This window comes from Numida meleagris, chromosome 3 (genome assembly GCF_002078875.1).
Source record: "Numida meleagris isolate 19003 breed g44 Domestic line chromosome 3, NumMel1.0, whole genome shotgun sequence".
In the NCBI taxonomy this organism is placed as follows: Eukaryota; Metazoa; Chordata; class Aves; order Galliformes; family Numididae; genus Numida; species Numida meleagris.
Window position 1 is genome coordinate 82,908,721 of NC_034411.1, and position 21,002 is coordinate 82,929,722.

The following is a 21,002-nucleotide window of genomic DNA, read 5'->3' on the forward strand; positions in this document are numbered from 1 at the left end:
CGTGTGGCCCTGTTGAAAACCACCTGCTCAGGTGCAGAATGCTACTGACACTCCTCTCCTTTCCTTTGTCCAAGCTGACATCAAACAGACAGGTGTGGCAGAGCAAGCTTCATTTGATGCACAAGCAAATGGAGAACAGAAAATCCCACTGCAGTAAGGGTTTAAGGCAGCTATATATTAAAAGAAATCCAACACTGAGAGAACATTTTTAACACGCTTTTCTGTTCAGCATCTCCCTGTCCTACAAGATAAGCCTCTTGCTACTGCAGAGACCCTAACACCACTAATTCTTTCAAGAATGTAGAAAAACCCATCTTAAGAGCTGTAAAGGCATTTAGTACTTCACATAGCCAGTCACAAACCTGTACTGTTTGGAAGTTTGCTGGGAAATGACTTACTTTTCTAAAAAAATACATCTCGTGTCTACGGAACACCTTGTTTTCTAACAATTAAAGATATACTTGAACAAAGCAGTCACTAGGCCAAAAGTTGGACAGCAATTATTTGGAAGACTAGTACCTGAATACATCAGACTGGGGAGACAGGAAAGTAAATGCAGTTAAGGATTTTGCCTTATTATTACAAAAGGCTTTTCTCCATGTTCTTACCAGCAGCACAATCGGATGCAATTCCTGCAGTGGTACTTAAAAACTTGAAAGGGAAATACTGCTCTCAAATAAATCTTGTTGTTTCTTTTTTTAAAGAGCCTAATACACATATAATAATAGATTAGCTCTTATTTAATCAAATAAATCTAACTTGTATCAGTCTATGTTTATAATTTTAGTTCACCTTTTATATCCTGTTATTACTGAAGGGAACAAAATAAATCATGCTAAATTTTCTTGCATCTTTAAATTATAACAACTCCACAAAGCTCATCTTAATGTTTCCCTGATATAAAAACTTTCTAACTGTATTTACTTTGCTTAAAATTATTATTATTATTTTTATTTGATTTACTTGATTCAAGACACTCGCATCACAAATAACATATTACAAGTGTTTATCTTCTGACTGTCTTGAATGTTTTGGTTTTCTGAGGACAAAGGTACAGGATGTAGAGTTTTCCCGGCAAGGAGGGACACAGCTTTTCCAAAGCTCCACCTTCTGCAAACAGACAGCAGTTCTTCTTCAGAAACATCATAACATGGTAATTTTGAAATCAAGGTTTAGCAAACACAACAGATGGGAGACCAGAAGACAAGTCTGACAACTCGTTTTCTGGTATTTGCACCAGTGGTCTTTCAATTTTTTCCCCGTGTTTTGCAGCTGTGCAATTCTGTTTCACCTGTCCAATCAAACATAGAAGCTTTACCATTCACTTGGTAGCCTACTTTAATAAAATTCAATCTCTATTCTGTGGGCAAACATATCATGCATTTAACCAATAAATGGAAATTCAAAGAAAATATTTGACAAATATGTGACAAAAATTATGACAAAAAAACCCACAAAAACGCCACCACCAAATGCACACGAACTACCATGTTTTATGCAAGATGCATTATATAAAAGTCAGTACTCTCTTAACCCTTACCAACAGCTTCATCTTTTCCCCTGCAGAAAGTTACACCATTCAAAGAAGTTGTATCAGCTCGAGTTCTTTTTTCTTCTTTTCTTGTTTATATCGATATAGCTTCTAATACAAGATGTTAGATGTTATTTGGACATTATGAAAAAAAAAAAAAGAGTCCTTCCGTGTCGGAAGCTTCCATCTTTCACCTTCAAGCAAGGTCAAGTTTCATGATTGATTTAAGCCAGCTTAAGACAACATTGCCAGGAGCAAGATAGGAGCAAAGTCACACTCCAAACACTCTTGTGTTCCCTGGTTTAAGGCCGACTTTCTGCCACTGCTCCCAGTAAGCGGGGATCTGCCAAAGTCACTGAAGAAGTATCCCAGGTTCACCTCGGAGAGGTGGGGGTCTCTGCTATTCTGGATGTCAGAATACTTGCTTTCTGTCATCTCCTTCCTCCTTTTCAATGGGAAACGTCCTGGTGCTGTAGGGATGATTAGGGTCCTTTCCCTCAGAAATATCAGGGCTTGGGTACCTCAGTGTGCTACGGCTGTCTGAGTCCTTCTCTTTGTCCCTCATGCTAGCTGGCATCCAGGAAATCTTGGCTCTCTTCATATTAAGGAAATACCAACGTCTTGAATATTAGACTATGCTTTTACAACAAAAAGATTTTTGCCAAAAAATCAGGTTTGAAGGGCTCTGTTTTCACCTCTCCCTCTGCCTTGTCCTCCCAGATACTCACTCTTGCCCCTGCACTACAGTGTATTTCCCTTCACTCAATCCTACCAGCGTGCTACTTGCAGAGCAGTGCTGCAAACTGGACCAATTCAGCAGCTCAAACAGCACAACTGGGAGGCTGTCCACTGTGGTGACAAGGAAAAAATCAGGAGCAAGGAAAGCAGAAACTGCAAACCGGCACTGCCAACCAGGCTCTGTATGCACAAATGATAGCTAGGGAAATTAGAAATGATGTACCTGATGTCTGTCACAATTCCCTATCCTAAAGGCAGGGATGCCAACTGAGAGGAAGGTAGAAGTTCAGACAGAGGGTTCCTTTCAAAACATGCTCATCTCTGGACTGCTCTCAGCAACAGATCATGCTGACGAAGCAGACCCTACTGTTTAAGAGACGGCCTCCTAGCAAGGAGGACAGAACTTCCTCGGACACTTCTCTCACAATGAGGTCCAGCATTACAGTTAAATAAGCCCAGAAGCCAGCTGGTGACAGCAGTAGGGATCCTGTTCCTCTATTTTATCCTCTGCTCCTGCACTGGCACTGATTAGCACCGGTCTTGTGGAAGGTGGGCCCAGGAGTGGAATTATACAGCTATGGAATTATATATATTAATTGTTCTGCTGGCTTACCATTTTGACTCTGCCCATGAAAAGGCAGAAGAGCATTACTGCAGGCACAAAAGAAGCACCAGAAGTGGGATGACTCTTTTCAGACCGCTGCTACCCAACAGCACTAACATCTACACCTTGAGCCTAATGTCCCAGCCCATTTAATCCACTCCTAAACTACACCGCTGCCAAAAACATGCCCATCTGATTGACCACAGAATGGAATGACTGCAAATACAAAGAAAACAAGAGATGACCATGCACATCATACCCTTTGGCAGATACATGCCATTGTGCTGGCTTAAGCCAACTACAAATCCACAGATGAGAATGCTGTTTCACAATGGATTTGAGTCCAAACACTAACGCTGAGCCATGCAGGGTCACTCTCTGCCTCTACCAGCACCACTGCTCAGGCAATCATACAATCGTCCTCATCAAAGAAACTGGTAGAGCTGAAAAATGTACCCTAGCCTGATCATATCCAGTAGTTTGGAAATTAAAAAAAAAAAAATACACAACAAATATAAGCAGAGGTTTTGATCACTTAATGTATGGTATTCACCTTTTTTTTTTTTTTGAGAAACAAGAAGCATTTTTTAAAGGAATTTTAAAACTTTCTGGAGAAACAAAGTTGTGTAGATAGACATGAATGTCTTGAATTGGGCAAAGTTCTTTGTATTTTTTTAACAGACAAAAAATGAAGAGCTCAGATGTGTAAGCCTTACTGTAAGCCTCTAACCCTCCAGAAACGTCTCCAGTTTCTTACCCGTCAACTCAAGAATCTGGCAAAGAGAGAACAAGTGGAGGGGGATGAAAGACAGCAAGAAATCCCAAAGTGTGAAAAGTTACTTTGTATGACACACAGTAATTGGAAAAGGTATCAGGAGGTTTAAGGAGTGAAAGAGGAAGATTTTAAGAAGAGATGTGAAGCAACGTGAGTTGTGAGTAGGCACCTGATTGAAGCAGAAGCAGCAAGTCTGAGTTTGGTGGTGTGACAGGGGTGTGACAGGCCCCCACATTTCTAAAATCATCCAGTAAACCACTGTCTGTGATTGCAGACACAGAAATCCATAAATACCTAAGAATGGATGTATGCACAGCAGAAGGGGCACAAGAATACTCTATGCTAGGATCTTCTTTTGTACCACAAGGCAGACATGACTCTGGAATACTCAGTGAACAATTCTCTCTATTCCTGCCGATAGCTATGGATCTCAAGCTAATGTAAAGGACTAGCATAAATCATCTTTCTGCTATAACCAAGTACACGTAATTAGGGAAGAACACTTAGAAACAAGGGATTTTTCTCTCATTCTCATTACCCTCAGATAGAAACTGGTCAGAACTGTAAGCCAATGCAGAATCTACATGCTACAAAAGAGTGCTACACTTGTGAAAAAGAATCTTAAAATTAGCAATGCTAATGACTAAGCACGTATTTAATGCAAAGTTAAAACTGCTTCTGCTGTCATATGCCATTCCAGAATACTGAACTCAGTAACAGATTTAGAAAGAGAAGTTACCTACTCAAGAAACCATTATTCTAATGTCTTCAACTAACACCTCATTGAACACCTACTCTCATACTACACACAGCACTTAAGTATATTGTTCTAAAGGTTAAAAAAAAAAAAAAAGCGAGCTTTATCTGGAGAAAATCATTATATATTCAGCACCATCTTGCACTGTCACTTACTCCTTAAACTGAACTCACTGATCACGTTTCTGCTAACAATCTTCATTCAACCTGCTGACAACTCTGCACAAGGCTGATCCATAATCCTTACCCTCCAACATGAAATGGTACCTGGTCTTACATACGCAAGGCACGCTTTCTTTGATAATGTAAAGAAAGAAGCAATTACACAGACCTCCAAGTGCAGTCCTTAAAGGAAAACATATGACATAAGCCATATCACAATTACATTTAATGTTCTTCTCACACAAAATAGCTATACCTACGGCAGTGCTCCAGAAGGCTTCAGCAAGACATCAGGATGGCAAAAGCACACATCTAAGCAGTTTTTATTTTATTTCTTGAAAAGTAAATTTTGCCACATTCAATGTTTGGAAAGTACATCTGACTCATTCAAAATAATGAACTTCGAATTTTATGATGTCTTGTTTCCTCCCAGAAGGACTACATAGGTGTAGGAGCTGAAGTCTGAATAAAATCCAGGTTATTTGAAATCTGTAGCCAATACCTGAGAAGTCTAGAATATGCACTGAATACCCAGGAACATAACCAAAAGCTGAAGCATATTTTTGAATGCGTATTGGCTGAGGGAGTGTTGGAGGACAAAAAAATAAATATTAAGTTTTTGTAAAGAAACCCTTCAGTACAGCTACAATTACCAACTATTTGTTATGTACCTAGGAGTAATGACTGAAGAAGCAAGCACCCGTACCATTACATATAGATATGTCAGAAGATGTATCTAAAACCAAGAGCTTCAGTCATCTGATTTAGTTTCTTAAGGGCGAGGCTAGTCTTCTAGGAATTAATGCATGAGAGTGGAAGAAAAAGACAGGATCCTCCAGGTGTGAGTAGAAACCCAATTTACAGTGGCTTTAAGCAATCACTCAGCTAGCTTCCTGTGCGGCCAGAGGTGTCCTAGCAGATGTTTTACTCAGGTATCTAAAGACAAGTGGTACAACCTCTCAATGTCTTCAATTCCATTCATATAGCTAAGGCAGAGCAGAGTTCAAAAGCTTTAATTTCTCAGCTAACTCAAAGGAAGCAGCGCTCAATTTTACACTTACGTTCCCACCTTGTATTCTCAACAACCGTAGGGCTTTTTCTTTTGAAAAAACAAGATTCTGAGGTACCATCGTTTGGCACTTCAAACAGCCATTGCTCTTTTGACCACACCATGCCTCTGTTCTCTCAGGCATCTTGCATCAGAAGACCTGCTGAGGTATTTGATCATACTAACTTCTAACATCTGAAGCAATACCAACTTAAAATAGGATTTTTTATTGCTCATTCCCAGTTTTACCTGTTCTTGCCTCAGAGCAAGAAGGACCTGTGTGTGCAACCACCACTGAACTAGAATCAGAAATTGATCCACTTAAAAAAAAAAAAAAAAAAAAAAAAAAAAAAAAAAAAAAAAAAAAAAAAAAAAAAAAAAAAAAAGAGAAGAGCAAGAAGTAAGAAAGAAAAGTATTTGCACTCTTTTTTCCTAGACAGAAAATTCCCTGCTTTTACAGCCTGACTCTCTGAATCTTGAATCTGTATTACTGCTATTTGTATTACTGGAAAATCGTAAGCTGTAGAACAGTGCTCACCTTGCAACTACTAGACTAACTTGACAGTTTTCTTCTCCCTTTGAAAAGATTGTATTACATTAAGTAAAGATCACAGTACAATGCTTCAGAAGATCTGCTGCTACATGTCAGAAAAGGACTCAGAACATTTATTTCCAGAGATCTGTGTCATATGGGAATGCAGTTTGAAAGTAAAAGTTTGACTGGGCTTTATGAATTCCAAACAAAACCAAACAGGTCTGCCTGAGCGTGCCGTGTACCCTAACAGTTTGCTATTTGATCATACGCCAATGACACAAACCATTCTCAGAGGCTGCTGCTTTATTTAGGAACAGAAACTGTCCGTCTCCCGATTCAGCCAGGGCTAAAAATGTTAACGTTAACAAATTATAGAACTAATGTAGATTACTCACTGGATCCAGAGAAAGCAAAACAGAATAAGCTTTCATTTGTTGCCTGATTTCTCATTAAATTACCATGTAATCATAGTAAGATTCATTAAAATTCATACTCTGATTCACTGTATTTTCTTTTACACTACATTACACAACAAGACAGATGGAAGCATAAAATGTCAATGCTGCCGAGATACATTTGTAACTCTCTGCACAGGGACAAAACATGCATCTATGGCATAGAACAATAACATAAGGTTAATTTCCCAATGGCCTCCAAGAAGTATTTTCACATTTCTGTGATACTGCGCTTCACAAAAGAAACTGTTACCTTAAAAAAAAAAAAAGAGAGACAAATTCAACACATAGAGACTTTACTACTGGAAAGTCTAAATGATGTCTAGCTTGCTGTGTGCACTGGCTATTACAGACAAAATACAAAAATGATAAGAGACAAAATTTGGGATTTTAAGAATGCCCACAGGTAGAGGTAATCTTGACTAAAGCTGTTTTCAAAGTAGATCTCATAGCAATGCCCGTGCTGTGCTAAACTACAAACTATCATCTAAGTTCCTTCAGCCCATTAAATTTGCCAACTCATAATTGAAAAAGCAATTATTAATTATTATTAAAAATAGGCAGAATAGGCCTTTCTGTAATAAGCCTAATGAATTAACTAGCTGTTGGGCAAATGGAGAGTCCTTATGCTAAAGGGCTTACAGAAAAAGAGACAATATGGAAATATAAATAGGGATGCGCAATGACACAGACACAGAAACTGTCAGTGTTTCAAAAATGATTTGAGGAAACAGCTTTTGTGTGAAGATAACACCCAGACAGAAAAAAATGACTTCTTTCAGTAAAACCCTGTATGTTTAATATTCTAAAGAGTACGAGACTTTTCATTTTTCAACAATGCAAATTTATTGAGCATCTCTTCTGCAGATTTTCTGAAGTGGAAGATCAGTATGGAAAAATTAATATCCTGGTTCGAAAACTGAGAAGTGGGAAATACAGCCTGGCACCAAGGCTAAGCTGCTGATAGGAGTCAGGCAGCATAACACAGGAAAGATGGAGACCTTGCTTTCCCAGAGTGCTTGATGCTGTGATGAGAGAGGAGTCAGAAGGCTGACAAGGTCAAAACGACAGCCTTCATAGAAGGAGAATATAACATATGCCAAGGTCAAATGAAAACTCAATGAAATAATTAAGGGAAGTTGCCAGTTCGTATTATATGCCAAACTAGGAAGGATGTTGTATTACGGATCTTCATCTCAAAAGAATTCACGATTGAAATAAAGGCGGGATGCAAGCAGCCGGGCAGGTACAAACAGGATAAACTAAAAGACTGATCGATCTGTCCAAAGTGAGCCCATAATCCCTATTTCTTCCTCAGGCAGCCACACCTCTAGTTCAGGGCAAAGCCAGTGTTCAGGCAGGATAACTGTTGCAGAAAATGGGCACCAGATTTGTCACTCATGAAGTCTCACAATACTGAAGATAGTTTTGTGTCATGTAGGTTTTTTCTCCATGTTTAAAATATCATGCATCACTTGTGACTGGCTGCCACTCTCAAGTGTCACATAATAAGGGGACTTTAAATCACAATAAATATGACCATGGAATCATAGACTCACAGAATATCCCAAGCTGGAAGGGACCCGTAAGAGTATTCTTTTGGCTCATGTTCAATTCACTGCCCAGCAGGCCCTAGGTGTACTTTTCTGCAACGCTGTCTTTTAGCCAGTTGGCCTCCAGCCTGCACTGCTACACGGGGTTATCTGACCTCATCTGTAGGACTCTGCATTTGCCTTTAACACGATGAGGTTCTTGTCAGCTCAAATCCTCTTGTTTGTCTGCACCCTTTCAAAGAGAAGTTCTGTTCTCTACTGTACCTTACCATTCCCTGCAGGTTGTTATCATTCAAAAACTTTCTGAGAAGGCATGATGCCTCATCATCCAGGCTGTTAATCAAACCCTACACAGTGCTGATCCAGTCTCAACCTGCAAGGGATGCTATTAGCCATTAACTGCAAGTTGGACTACGAAGCGCTTGACCATGACACTTGTGGTCCAGTCACCCGAACAGTTTTCCACCCAACTCATTCTACTGTTCTCCAGTCCACACCTCACTCAAACCGCATTATATTTCCCGTTTTATTTATAAAAGGCCAGCACTACAAAACCCTCATTTAACTGGAGCCTTTACAAAATAAGATGACAAAAGAGCCTGAAGCCTTGCTATCTCAGATCTTCAATCTCACAGCTCTCAGCCAATTAAATTTCTTCTATTCACTTTTGTCACATATCAAACGCTGGGCAAAAATTCCCATGATCACATCACACTAATTTAAAAAGGAAAATTACGTGAAGCCTTATCTGAATGTAGCAACAGATTAAAATAAACCAAAAGAGCAAACTGGAGCAAGCTTGCTTTTAAGTGAGTAGTGCAGAGCTATACGAAAACATTATATAATGAGATAGCTGTATTAGATAAGAAGCACTTAAACTGTTCTCTAACTACATTACATACCTCTACTACTTACAACTGCAGTGCAACTTTTAGGAAAAGCTAACCACCAAAATATCCCCACAGACACAGGACTTACACTGCCAGTGCAGCTCCGTCTCCTTTTTAACACTGCTTTCTAATAAAACATGCCCAGAGTTAAAGGTTGAAACCAGAGACTCAGTATCTACTTGTCATGTTTCTCATATCAGCATTCCTTCTCACAACTTGCTCTGTTAATGTACTGCGTTAAAAAGAGTAAGCTAAAAAGAAACATGCCAAGCTGAGCACCATAATTACAATGCAGTGCTTTGCTTCCAAACTACCTTGCTGAGGGATCATTTGGATCAGAGAGTGAAGACAACCTAAAGACTTCCTTCAGGCTCTTCTCTATTAGAATTAACACGTTGCCATATTCTAACCTCTCCTTCTCTAATTTCAGAGAGAAAAAAAAAGGACACAGTTCAAGCAACTGTACTTTTTTTGTCAAAGTAATTAGAATATTCTCCGTATTTTCTCAGACCTCTTAAGCCTTCCTTAATCCTCCTCCTCCAATGAAGAGTGAAATTACAATTTCCCCTAAAAGACGGACGCAGCCAGTTTGCTGCATATAGTATGATTGCAAATGATAATGAACATAACAGTTTATCACTTGTCAGCACCAACTTCAGGTTGAATTTAGAGAAGAGCAAGCTTTATTTATGACAGCATCTCATTCCTCCTCCTCTAGATCTCCTTCCCAGTTCTGTGGAGGCACAGCACTGCAAAGACGACAGAAGCTAGCAAAGTTCTCTAATGCCAAATTGATAAACTAAAAGGTTAATCGGGGCAGCAACATTTTTATAAGATTTTAAAAGACTGAAGAGAAAAGCCTATCATATTTCAAGGAAAAGGGATTACAGCAATTAAGATATGAAAGGGTAAAAGCCTGGGTAAGAATGTAATCTTACTCTCTAACAGAATGACAGAACTTCCTTCTTCTCCAATCAGACAGTAAATACTTCTTTACAGCTTAAGTTTTCAGTCAGATTACTCAAACATTTCAATTCCTGGCAAGCATATACCTTTCCAGTAAAAAATAAATAACTTCCAAATCACTGCAAAACAGTCAATAACAAGTGAAGCAACTCTACACGACACTATGCATTATGGACTTTCCAACATCAGCCATACACCACAGTAAAGTTTGAAAGAATGCACTACCTACCCTCTTTGAAACAAATCCACATTGAAGAATTTGTGGAGCTCCACGGAGAACTCTACCATAGCCTGAACTTCACTCATGTTTATGAGGATGAAGATGTCAAAACTTGTCAGCACCTTAGTTACTGAAAACAAACAGAAAACAATTTTTTAAAAACATAAGCTTAGGAAAATACCTAGCTGGCCCTTACAAAAGGAAAATGCTATTATACACAGTTTTGGAGAGTTTTCTTAAATATACATTTCCTGGGGTAAACATGAACATTGGATATGCTAAATCCCGCCCAAAATAACTTGTATCTTTGCTGTGACAGAATCAAGTATTATCAGAGAAGTATCACAGTGTGATCAGCATAACACAAACCTGGAACTTACTGACAGCTATGTACTGCAGCTCTGCTCTACTACTTCGCTGGAGAGAGGAAAAAATACTGCCACGAAGGAGACAAAGAGCATGATTTGCTTCCAGCCCTTGCTGAAGGAGAACGACCGAGCAAGGAGCACTACATCAAGTCGTACATGAGGACAGGGATAGCTGAATTATAATGTGGTCAAATTGAACTGAGTAAGGCCTGACAGGAGCCGTAGGAGTTATAAGGGGAAGACGGGAGAGGAAAGGCAGGAGTTAAGGTGGGCAACATGCCCATTCTCAGTCAATCTTTCTTAGTAGTAAAGCATTAATTCTCATTGTCCTTTTTGCAGCCACAGACTGATACCATACTGCTAATTTACAACTGCCTGCTGATACTTAAATTAAAATCCTACAGACTTTGATGAGTTCTGCTGTTTTTCCTTCAACAATATCAAGTGGATTAATAAAACAAACTACCTTTTCTGCAAACAGCTGTCTTCAGTCTCCCTAGCTCCTGCAAGCACTGCCAGGTTCAAGAAATAAACAAACTAAAACTAAAATGGGCAATCCTTCACGCACATTAGTCCTCCTTCTGGCTCAAATGCAGAAGCAGTAAACCTAATACCTGACCTGGTCTGAGCTTGAATAGGTTATGGCATTTTTCTGTTTCTACTATACAAGCTTAAACAAGCGTGTGGGAGTTTGTGAAGCAGCAGGTGGTACTACTGAGACTGAAAACAGAGTAGCTGGCAAATAAAAGCCACAGCAGAAACCAGTCACTTGAAAGCAAGTTACCTTAGGGGGCTACCTACCAACCAAATTATCTTGGCCTATGACTCACGATAAGATTGACCTTGCTCTACTTGTTCTGGAGGAGCTGGAAGGTTTCAAGCACCATAGCACAGGTTTAGATTTTTAACAATAAACAAGTGAATTCTAACCTTGGTTTAACAACCTACTCAGGGACTCTGCATACACTTTACTAAGAACACAGAAACAGTAACTTAGTACTACTGACATAGCAGGGAATAGGGAAAGAGGAATTTTGCTTCTGAAGCTGAGTTGTAACAGTATGAAGAACTCAGATGAAGAACCCTTCATGCCAGACCAAAACCACAGCGTGTAGATCAGGGATGCCCAGCCTGTGGGCTGCATGCGGCCTGACCCAGCTAGCAATGCGGCTGGGCTCCTGCCCTGAGTATATCTGCAACTCCATTTTCAGTCCACATAAATACATTACCTGGGAATTTTCAAATGGAGCGTATAGAGCTTCAATCAGACATTCTACTCAAAATTCTGACCATTTCTCTTTACTTTTATAAGCCCCATCTAACCAGAGAAAAACATTTCTCCCTTCACAATCATCTCTTATTCATGTCATCGCTTTTTGGCAGTACGTACAATTGTGAACAGCTATTGTCGAGGATGAAGTACAGCAGGAGTAAAACTTCATCAAAAATCTCAAGCCCTGAGAGCTCACTAAGAATTACAACCACTGCCATTGAACCAGCCTGATGCGTTAGTTTCACAAAAATAGGGTCACATTTCCCACTAGCTCTATGTTTTTGTTGCTCTCATTTTAACAAAAAAGTTAAAATTAAAATACGTTTTGTTACTTATATACATGAACTATATTATATGTCTTATGAGGGCTCCTCTGAAAGTAACGCCTCCTGTTTTATGATGTTGGCCCATGATGCCAGAGGCAGATGTTGGTGCTATGGCAGTAGAGGCTGAACCTTCCCACCAATATTCCATTCCATGTTGCTGCTGTGTGACAGATGGCAGCAGAGGGGCAGTCCGACACAATGGTGTTTGACATGCAAGTACATATGAAGCAAAAATGTGTCTTTGCATTCCTCCATGTGCAAAAACTGGCACCCACTGACATTTATTGATGCTTGCTGAATGTTGATGGAGACCAAACAGTGGATGTGAGCACAGTAGTGGTGTATTTCAGCAGTGGCAACAGTCGGTCACCTCCACTGCTACAGATTTTTACAAGCACAGCATGAACGTTCTTGTTCATCGCTGGTGAAAATGCATAGCTAATGGTGGTGACTATGTTGAAAAATAGCATTTTGTAGCCGAGCTTTTGCTCTATCAAGCAGTGTTATTGTGCTCTTTGTTTCTGTTGTAGTTTCTGTGGAAATAAATAAGAGGTATTACTTTCAGAGCATGCTTTGTGTACGTGGCCCAAGACAATGCCTGTTCACACAGTGCAGCCCAGGCAAGCCAAAAGGTTGGACACCCATGGTCTAGATGACACAATTAAGACAGCTTGTCTAAAAATCCTGTGTGGTAATGCACATTTAGATCAAGGGATAGACTTGAATGATGCCTCAAGTTTGTCTGCACTGCAAGGATTATAACTGACAATCCAGACTACTTTGAAACAATTTCTTCTTCCACTGCTTTGGCTACAGAATTGAGACGTCCTCAATGGCCTTCAAAGCCAGAATCAAGAAGCTGTGCTTTTTTTCAGACACACTAACGCTCTGGGGTTGCCATACGACGTCACCACACGTGCCTCACCTATCACAGTCTTCTAAATGGACAGTAAATGGACCCTGACCTGCCACTGAGCTGATCCTGGAACTGCTGTGACCCTAGGCAACAATCCCAGTGGGCAGTGTATGTAACACATGATGAAACTGTATGACAGCTCAGAAGGGACCCCACTTAAAAATCCTCAGAAAAAAAGAGAAATGGCTCAAGAGGACAAAGGATGCCACAGAGCTGTCTGAGCCAGCCTGCATTTTGATGAAAAAGACTACATTTCCATGGGATGAAGACATCATGTCATCACATGCCTCAAATTCCCCAGCACTAATGGCACTGTCCTTAGCACCTGAACAGCTTGGCTCTTCTAAGAGGAGGGAAAACTGCTCCTGAAGGAGTTGCTAGCCAAGTAGTCACTCCCAAATGCTTCAGGGTCCGTCACCAGGCAGGAAACGGAACAACCCAGAACAAGCCCAGTTAGACAAATTCAAAGGTCTACTTTATGAATGAGTTACTCAAAACCAAAAAGCTCTCACTAGCTTTATCATTACTGTCAAAAGGACTGTCCAGCAAACCTGTAACACTTCTGCTCTGTCTAATATGGCTCTGGCTGGGGCCACTCTCTCCCTACAGTGAGCCAACTCAGCATCCCCAACCAGCTCACTAAAGATTGCTTGGGCGGGCTCCATTCTAGACTGAACACAGGGCCAAGCAACCACACAGCACCACACATTTCAAAGCAATAACAAAGTTCTTGCTCAGCTACCACTTGTATTTGGGAAAGTGGCATCCTTGCCTTGTTCCAGTATCAACTGCTAAACGAACAAGAACTACTGAGCCACAGTTCAGAAAATCATGCACCAGAAAGCAATACTGCATGTCACTACAAGCATCGGGGACTGCAGACTACCAACTGACCTCTGAGGACTGTTTTTCCTTTGCTGAGCATCAGCTTGTTCCATGTGCTTTTTAATCAGGGTGGAGGGAAGCATTCACTGTTCCAGCTTGACAGAAACCCCATCACAACCTTCTGTCAGTCTTTCATAACAGTGCAAAGGAAAACAGAGTTCTTTGCACTGTAACCCCTGCATAACATTTTCTGTTACAAATATTTTAAAGAGGAAACTCAAACTTGGAGAAGCTGTCTTTAACTTTTGTTTGCTAATCACAAAAAATCCAACTTACTTAATCAGTTAAACTTACATAGAGGTATTTCTTTGTATATTCTATTTAAATTTACAGCTAACTTTGCACTAATGTCAATAACGTTAAATGTCCACAACTCATTTCAATACTTAATGAGTAAACTGTTGTATTTTAAAACATATAATTAGCATTCGAAAACAGAGGTATTGAACTGAATGCTATCCTGCCTGCTTGTAAGAAACAAGAATCCTTCATTAAGAACAAGCACATTAGGAACCATCGAGGTTAATGCAGAATATAAACAGTATCAGAGGAAGTGGTAACAAACAGGAACACTCTAATACACAGGGTTACAACAAACCAAGGGTTTCACAATTCTAGGCGGCTACTTAGAACCTAGGAACAATCAAAACAGCATAGTAAAACCCAATACTATTAAAGCTTTGAGACTGAAAATCTTCAGTAGTCACTTGATCCAATACTGAGGACCAAAACTTTACAGTCCTGAGGGTTTAACTCTATGAACCTTTTCTTAAGGAGAAAATTTCCTACATACCCTTGCCAGTCCATGCAGCCCCCACACTAGCTCATCGCTTCTTCAGTTATTCAAACTCATCTTCTCTGGGGCAACAATACAAAATGGATCAAAGAAATATCAGACTGTAAAAGTCCACCAAAAAGAAAAAAAATGTTTCTTCATTCATTCTGTTTTTTTTTTTCTTTAATTAATCATTTTAGTGAAACTTCATAGCAGCTACATCTGAGTACCTACGAGAGCAATGAAAAGACAGATGGAGGTATGCAGAAACCTCCTAAAGCAGCTTTGTTCTCAGTGAAATGCTTGTCTAACAGTGCCATTAATCCGCTTCTTGGATTGGGAATTGCAAGACAAAGCTAAGAAATAAAACTATAATACATCCAAAAAATAACTTACCTCTACTAGTAAATACTCCATTTTAGTACAGTAATTAACCAGTCTTCCAGTTCTTCACTATTGCTGTCAAAAGCATACTGCTTGAACTGGAAAACAAAAAAAAAATCAAAACAAGAATGATTTACTAAGTGCAACTTCTCGGGAGCTTTTCAGTACTTATGTTCTTTATTCTCTTTTCCTGTGTCCCCATATAGCGAATTCTCTCCAACAAACACACACATGTACCTTCCACCACCACTCTTCCATTTGCCCTCACCTCCTACAGCACAATTTTCAGCTTTCTGCAAGTGCAGCAGTCTGACACCTACTTTTCCAAAATGAAGCCAAGAAATAAAATGCTTCTTGAAGCTGGTGCCCTGGCAAAGCCGATGTTGCCACATTTAGTCAAACCACCTCTGGTGTTTGCTGAGGAAATTCACTATCAAGCACCTGAAGGGCTCTGCGCACCCCAGGTGCCCCGCAGCCCACCTGGTCTCCAGAGACAATCGCAGATCACCACCGGCAACACAGCAAGGAGGCAGGAGGAGATTCTGGCCCGAGTCACCAAACACATCCCATGTTCCCACACAGCCCCACATGGATACTGAGAGGAGGCAACCTTCACTAATAGGTCAGATTAAATGTTCCTGCTAAACCCTGTGTCTCTCCTGCTCAGGAGACAAATATAATCTGGCTAAAATTCAGGAGACAAACCCTAAGAACATACTTCCCTAGAGAAAATCCCCCCCTCTATCTGATATCCTTTAGATTTTAGACACAAAGAGAAGAGAATGCTTATTTATGCTTTCTTAGAGGAACTTTGTGTCCCTTCTGTATGAATTTCAGAGAAACACAAAACCCACTGCAGCTTGTGCAGGCAAGCTGTGAAACTAAACTGTTTTTGCTTTAGCTTCAGAGAAAACAGAGAAACTGGAGCATAAAAAATAAATTACCCAGATTTTTTTAAAATAGAAAATGCTTGTGCTTGTCCTGTGTAATATTACATCTTTGACACCACAAATTATCTTTAATGCCCTGGTAAAATTCCAGTACCGTAACACCACATCAAAATGACACTGACTTTCATTACATTTATTTAACTGCACAATACAGACTGTGCCATACTTTGTTGTTTGGGTTTTTTTTTAAAGAATGACGCTCTTTTTTTTAAAAGAAGAGAGTGAGCACCAAATCCTCAAAGTAGTTAAGATTATTCTAGCCTTAAATTTAGTATTTCATGCTCAACAGAAGTCAAAACCAAAAGTACAGAATCCTACAAATGAAAGCACAAGAAAATGCTTATTTTCCTCTAGTTTTCTCCAAGCCTTTATCAGTTTTCAGGTAATGTTCTCTTCCAAGCTCCTGCAGGAGCTCCACACATCTCTCTGCCTGACCTTTTTTCTTGTCCTCTCCTCCCTCTATACTCAGAGATCCAGTATCTGCCAACACAAACTCAAGCACCATCTATCTCTGGGCTGATGACTCACAGATTTGTCCTCCCCACCTGAGAAGTGTCTTCAGTTCCAATTTTAGCTGTTTCTTGGACGCAGCCTTCAGCTAAAACTCACTGTGGCTGAAACAGAGATCATACCCTGACCTGAACAGCTATTCCCAGTGCTTACTTTCAGAGCGTGCACAGTAGCACAAGCTCATTGTAAACCTAAAGAGTACTTTTTCATTTACTTTTCATTTGGTTCTCATAGACTTGGCAATACAACACACACGAGCTGTCAAATGTTACTGCATGCGATTGGGAATGTGTTTTATCTATCTAGATGGCCAAAACATATCTAAGCTATTATCCACGATTGTTTTAATTACTGTTAAGCTGAAAAGTGTAACTGACTGCATGTATTAGTTCAGCGCAGTGCTGCAAAGAGGCAGCCTTTTATTTTGATCATTTCACCTCTCCTGCATTTCAGGCTCCCTACGGAGAGCCCAGACCTCTGCATAAAGCAGAACTCACTTGTCTTCTTTTAAAATCCTTTTGGACCTGAGCAGCACCCAGCATCGCAGTATCCTTCCTGGCTGATGACCTGAGCACCTCAGCACTACTACCAGAGCCTGGTCCTCCATAATTAAAAAGGTGAGAAAGGTACATAAGAAAGGCTAATCGAGTTTTGGGTTGCACACGCATCACATTCTAAAACAAGGAAAAAAAACCCAACATAATGTTAAGTAGAGGTATCTAGGATACCTTATTCAAATTAACTCAATATTAAGAAGACAGCACAACTACCACTCAGAAAGAACCAACAGAACAGACTGCTTTATATAAGGATTTGTTATTTGAATGAAGATTATATTGTTTTTAAATCCGCACGGTTCTCCATATCTGAATATAAATATCCCCTCTTACTCAAATATAGTTAAATGATGACCAAATTTTATAGGCTCAGGGCAAAACCCAACCATGACAGTTTTCTTCCTGTTGGCTGAGGCTGTATTACTTCGCAGACAGCCATTACATGGCTTGATTCACCTCTTCTAACAAAGCTGGTGCAGGATACCTATGACACTTCCACAGATAAAAACAACACACACACTACCTTGAGCTAACTCGATTATTCCCACTGAGCACAGAAGACACTAAAACGTTGCACTTACTTCTTTTCTTCTGCCTTATTAATAGATCATGTATGTGATGTAATAACTCATCTTGCTTATTCCCTTTTACCTTAGCATTGCATTTTGTCTGCTTGAGAAATGACATGGTATTTCTAAGCTTCCTCATTAAAAAATTTCACATGAAAACTTCTGTGAGCAGCAGAGTTACAAGCTGCTTTCCTGCAGAGGCATTTCTCTCTCTCCACTACGATAAGCCAGTATCTGGCCACAACACCTTGACTAAGCAGAAGATCACACATCCTGCAGGTACTATGGACCTATCTGTATCCAGTGCGAGGGACCAGCTGTTGCTAAATGGGCAATGTACAGCAGCTGACTTCTGCATTTCTTCTCCCAGATAAGGCATTCATTGCAGTGTCTCCCCTCTTCGGCTGCCAGTGTACACTACATATCATCCTTGAGAGCCCTTCTCCTCTTTCACATTTGGTGGAATTGAGCAATGGTTTCCAACTGTAATTCATAAAGAAAGAGGAAACAGAACATGAACAAACCAAACTGAATGCTTTGTTTGCCTTTTACAATAACTTCCCCTAAAAATATAAAACACATTATAAAAATTATGATTAAAAGGGTAAGAAATAACTGGCAGAAATTCGTCTGCCATCAAGACCCAGTGAAACACAGCATTTCCATGGAAAGTGCTGGCAGTTCAGGATGGGTGCTGCCATGTAAATCAGCCCTTTGGTCCCAACCAGAGGCCGAGTGAGAAAAATGATGCAACTATTACCACATTCATGCACTAAGAGCCAAGGAGAGTGGACTTTTTTTGCTTATAATTTTCACTTAATACAATCAACCTATTTTTTCCTAACAAGCTAGTCAGAAGAGCAAGGTGGGGCAAAAAGAAAAATTAAGTGCTTACTCCAAATAGTTCATTACAAGTCTTCTTGAACTTTACATCAGAAGCACATAATGATATTACAATGAACTAAAAAAAAAACAACAATAAATTTGCAAGCTGTACTATTTTGGGTTAAAGAACAAACTGCATAGCAACATATTCACCTTATCATAATCTCAAGAATTTTGGAAAGATGTGCTATGTAGGAATTAACAAACTAGGAGAGGGAAGCTTGCTAAAATAATTCAATTCTGTTCAACTGAAGAAGTTGGTCATGAAGGGTCTAATAAGGATTTATTTCAGTGTACTTAAAAGATACTTCCTTTTCCTACTCATAAAGCAAGAAAAACAACACTTCTTTGAATTCCATGTGCCAGGCAATGCAATGAAATGAAAAATAACTCTCATGCATACAAATGAATTTGGCATTAAAATGTCTGCAATGACTGTTGCTGTCATTACTCTGCCATATTTTATGAATCAGAATAATGCTCAAGTCACTTATTGCAACTTCCTTCCCAGCACAAGCAAATTTATTGTTAAAAAAATAGACCTTTGATTTTAAAAGAAATAAAAAAGAAATCTAATGGTACATGCTTGATAAATTATTTCTTAAGTAGCGATTCTGTAAATAAAACAGCACAATTTACTGAGTTAAGTCATTGTTCCAATACCTGCTCCGAGGTCATGGTTTGACAAGACAGTAAATACAGTTTAGATTTGACAGGTTGATTTTTACTGGAAGGCTTCATGCCAAACAGTTACTGTCTTTCCTCCCACAGTAGGCATTAAGTCAGCACAAATGATATATTGTGTACTCTTATTAACTTGAGAAACGTGATAGTTTGCCTGCCTGATCAAAGTTACAGTACGTAATCTGACAGTAAATCTGATCCAGGATCAGTGGTCACAAAGCCACATCCGTGGTAGCTCCTACACGAATACCATCTGTGGTGACAGGCTGGATGTGCCAAGATGGAAGAACAGGCGCTCCGCTCGGACCTTTCAGCAGACAGAAATTATTTCATTGACAGATGGGGGTACTGCATCAGAGCCTCGTTTATTTTTTAACACATAATGTTAATAACCTAACACAAAGTCAGCTGACTTGGAGCTGACTTCACAGGAATATGTCTATAAAAATGTAAACTCCTGATATTAATTTTTCTGTTACAGTTTGGCTTCCAGTTTCCCACCATTTTAGCAAAACATATCAAGACAAGCATTATTACACATAAATTTAAGTTAAAAGATTGTCTCTTTGATATTAAATGCAAAAAAACAACCCTTATAATTCTGAAAATATAAAGCATTGTTCTCATCTCCTTGAAATCTACCCACTGCCTTTACTCAATACTGATTAGAGAAATGTCATAGCTTCTTATTTTGTTCTTTGTTCATGATTTTTAACCATAGATGCTTCAAACATCCTCCCTGCAATTGTTTTGGTACACAAAGCATGCATTAGCCTTACATTCAAATCTGTTTTGTTTTAGTATAATGCAATTTAGTTCTGGTTATATGATACAAACATAAAGTTGAAGGACAATTACACAGACTGCCATTGGGAGCACTGACCTCACAAAGCTAACGTGGTCATGGGAAAAGTATCCCAGAACACGTATTAAAACTATTTACACATCCAGTTTTCAGGCATTCATTGCAGCAAACTCCATGCCAGTTTAGTGTAATACCTTATTCCTGCTTGTTTATCTTCATAGTGACCCAGTAAGGAAGAACCCTACTGATCCCTGTAACCAGATGGCATCTCTGGCAATTTATCTCCTGCTCCATACCAAATCTAAGAGCACCAACTCGGAGCACATCTAACCTTTGTAAGTCTACATTATCACTCTCTTTTCTACCACTGCAGCCTGGAATAAACCAGATCAGATCCAATAGGAATAGCAGTCAGAAAAGAAAAAAAGAACCAAATTAAATAAAATCACTCCTGCATTCCTTTATTTGCTTTAAAAGAGAACATCTGCCCATAGTTAGTCCAATATTAACACCTAACCCCGAAGAAATAAGCAAGAACTCAGCAAGAATTTAAGCCATCTCTTCCCATGAAATTACACCAGAACACCAGCAGCAGCTTGACAAGCTCCCGTCCCAGGTGCTCATTTCTATCTTCACAGCATCTCACTCCCACAACACATTGCTCGTGGGACAGCATTTTAAAATGAATTAGTTACCATTTTAGAATCATCTATTTTTGCAGAGCTCGATCAGATCACTTCCTTATCCTGTTTCATAGCACAGCTCCACAAATAGCTCTCACCACTCCTGATGGGGAAGGGACAGCGAGCTGCAGCAAGGAGACAGCAGCCCCTCAGAGCTCCCTTCTCTTCACATCAAAAGGAGCCCAGCAAAGAGGCTTAA

At 39.6% G+C, this 21,002-nt stretch overlaps 1 protein-coding gene across 2 annotated transcripts in view; it reads right to left on the bottom strand.

Annotated features, from left to right (window-relative positions):
• The window catches only part of FAM135A (family with sequence similarity 135 member A), a 69,744-nt gene extending 52,516 nt beyond the window's left edge, over nucleotides 1-17,228 (bottom strand). The window contains exons 1-3 of one of the 2 annotated variants that reach the window (XM_021393269.1): nucleotides 17,118-17,228; nucleotides 15,173-15,258; nucleotides 10,243-10,363 (exon numbers count right to left, since the gene is read on the bottom strand). In XM_021393269.1, coding sequence (XP_021248944.1) covers nucleotides 10,243-10,319 — 77 coding nt within the window. In that variant the 5' untranslated portion in view covers nucleotides 10,320-10,363; nucleotides 15,173-15,258; nucleotides 17,118-17,228. Of the gene's footprint in view, nucleotides 1-10,242; nucleotides 10,364-15,172; nucleotides 16,043-17,117 lie in introns of those variants that run through there. The other variant, XM_021393270.1, reaches the window with a different exon arrangement.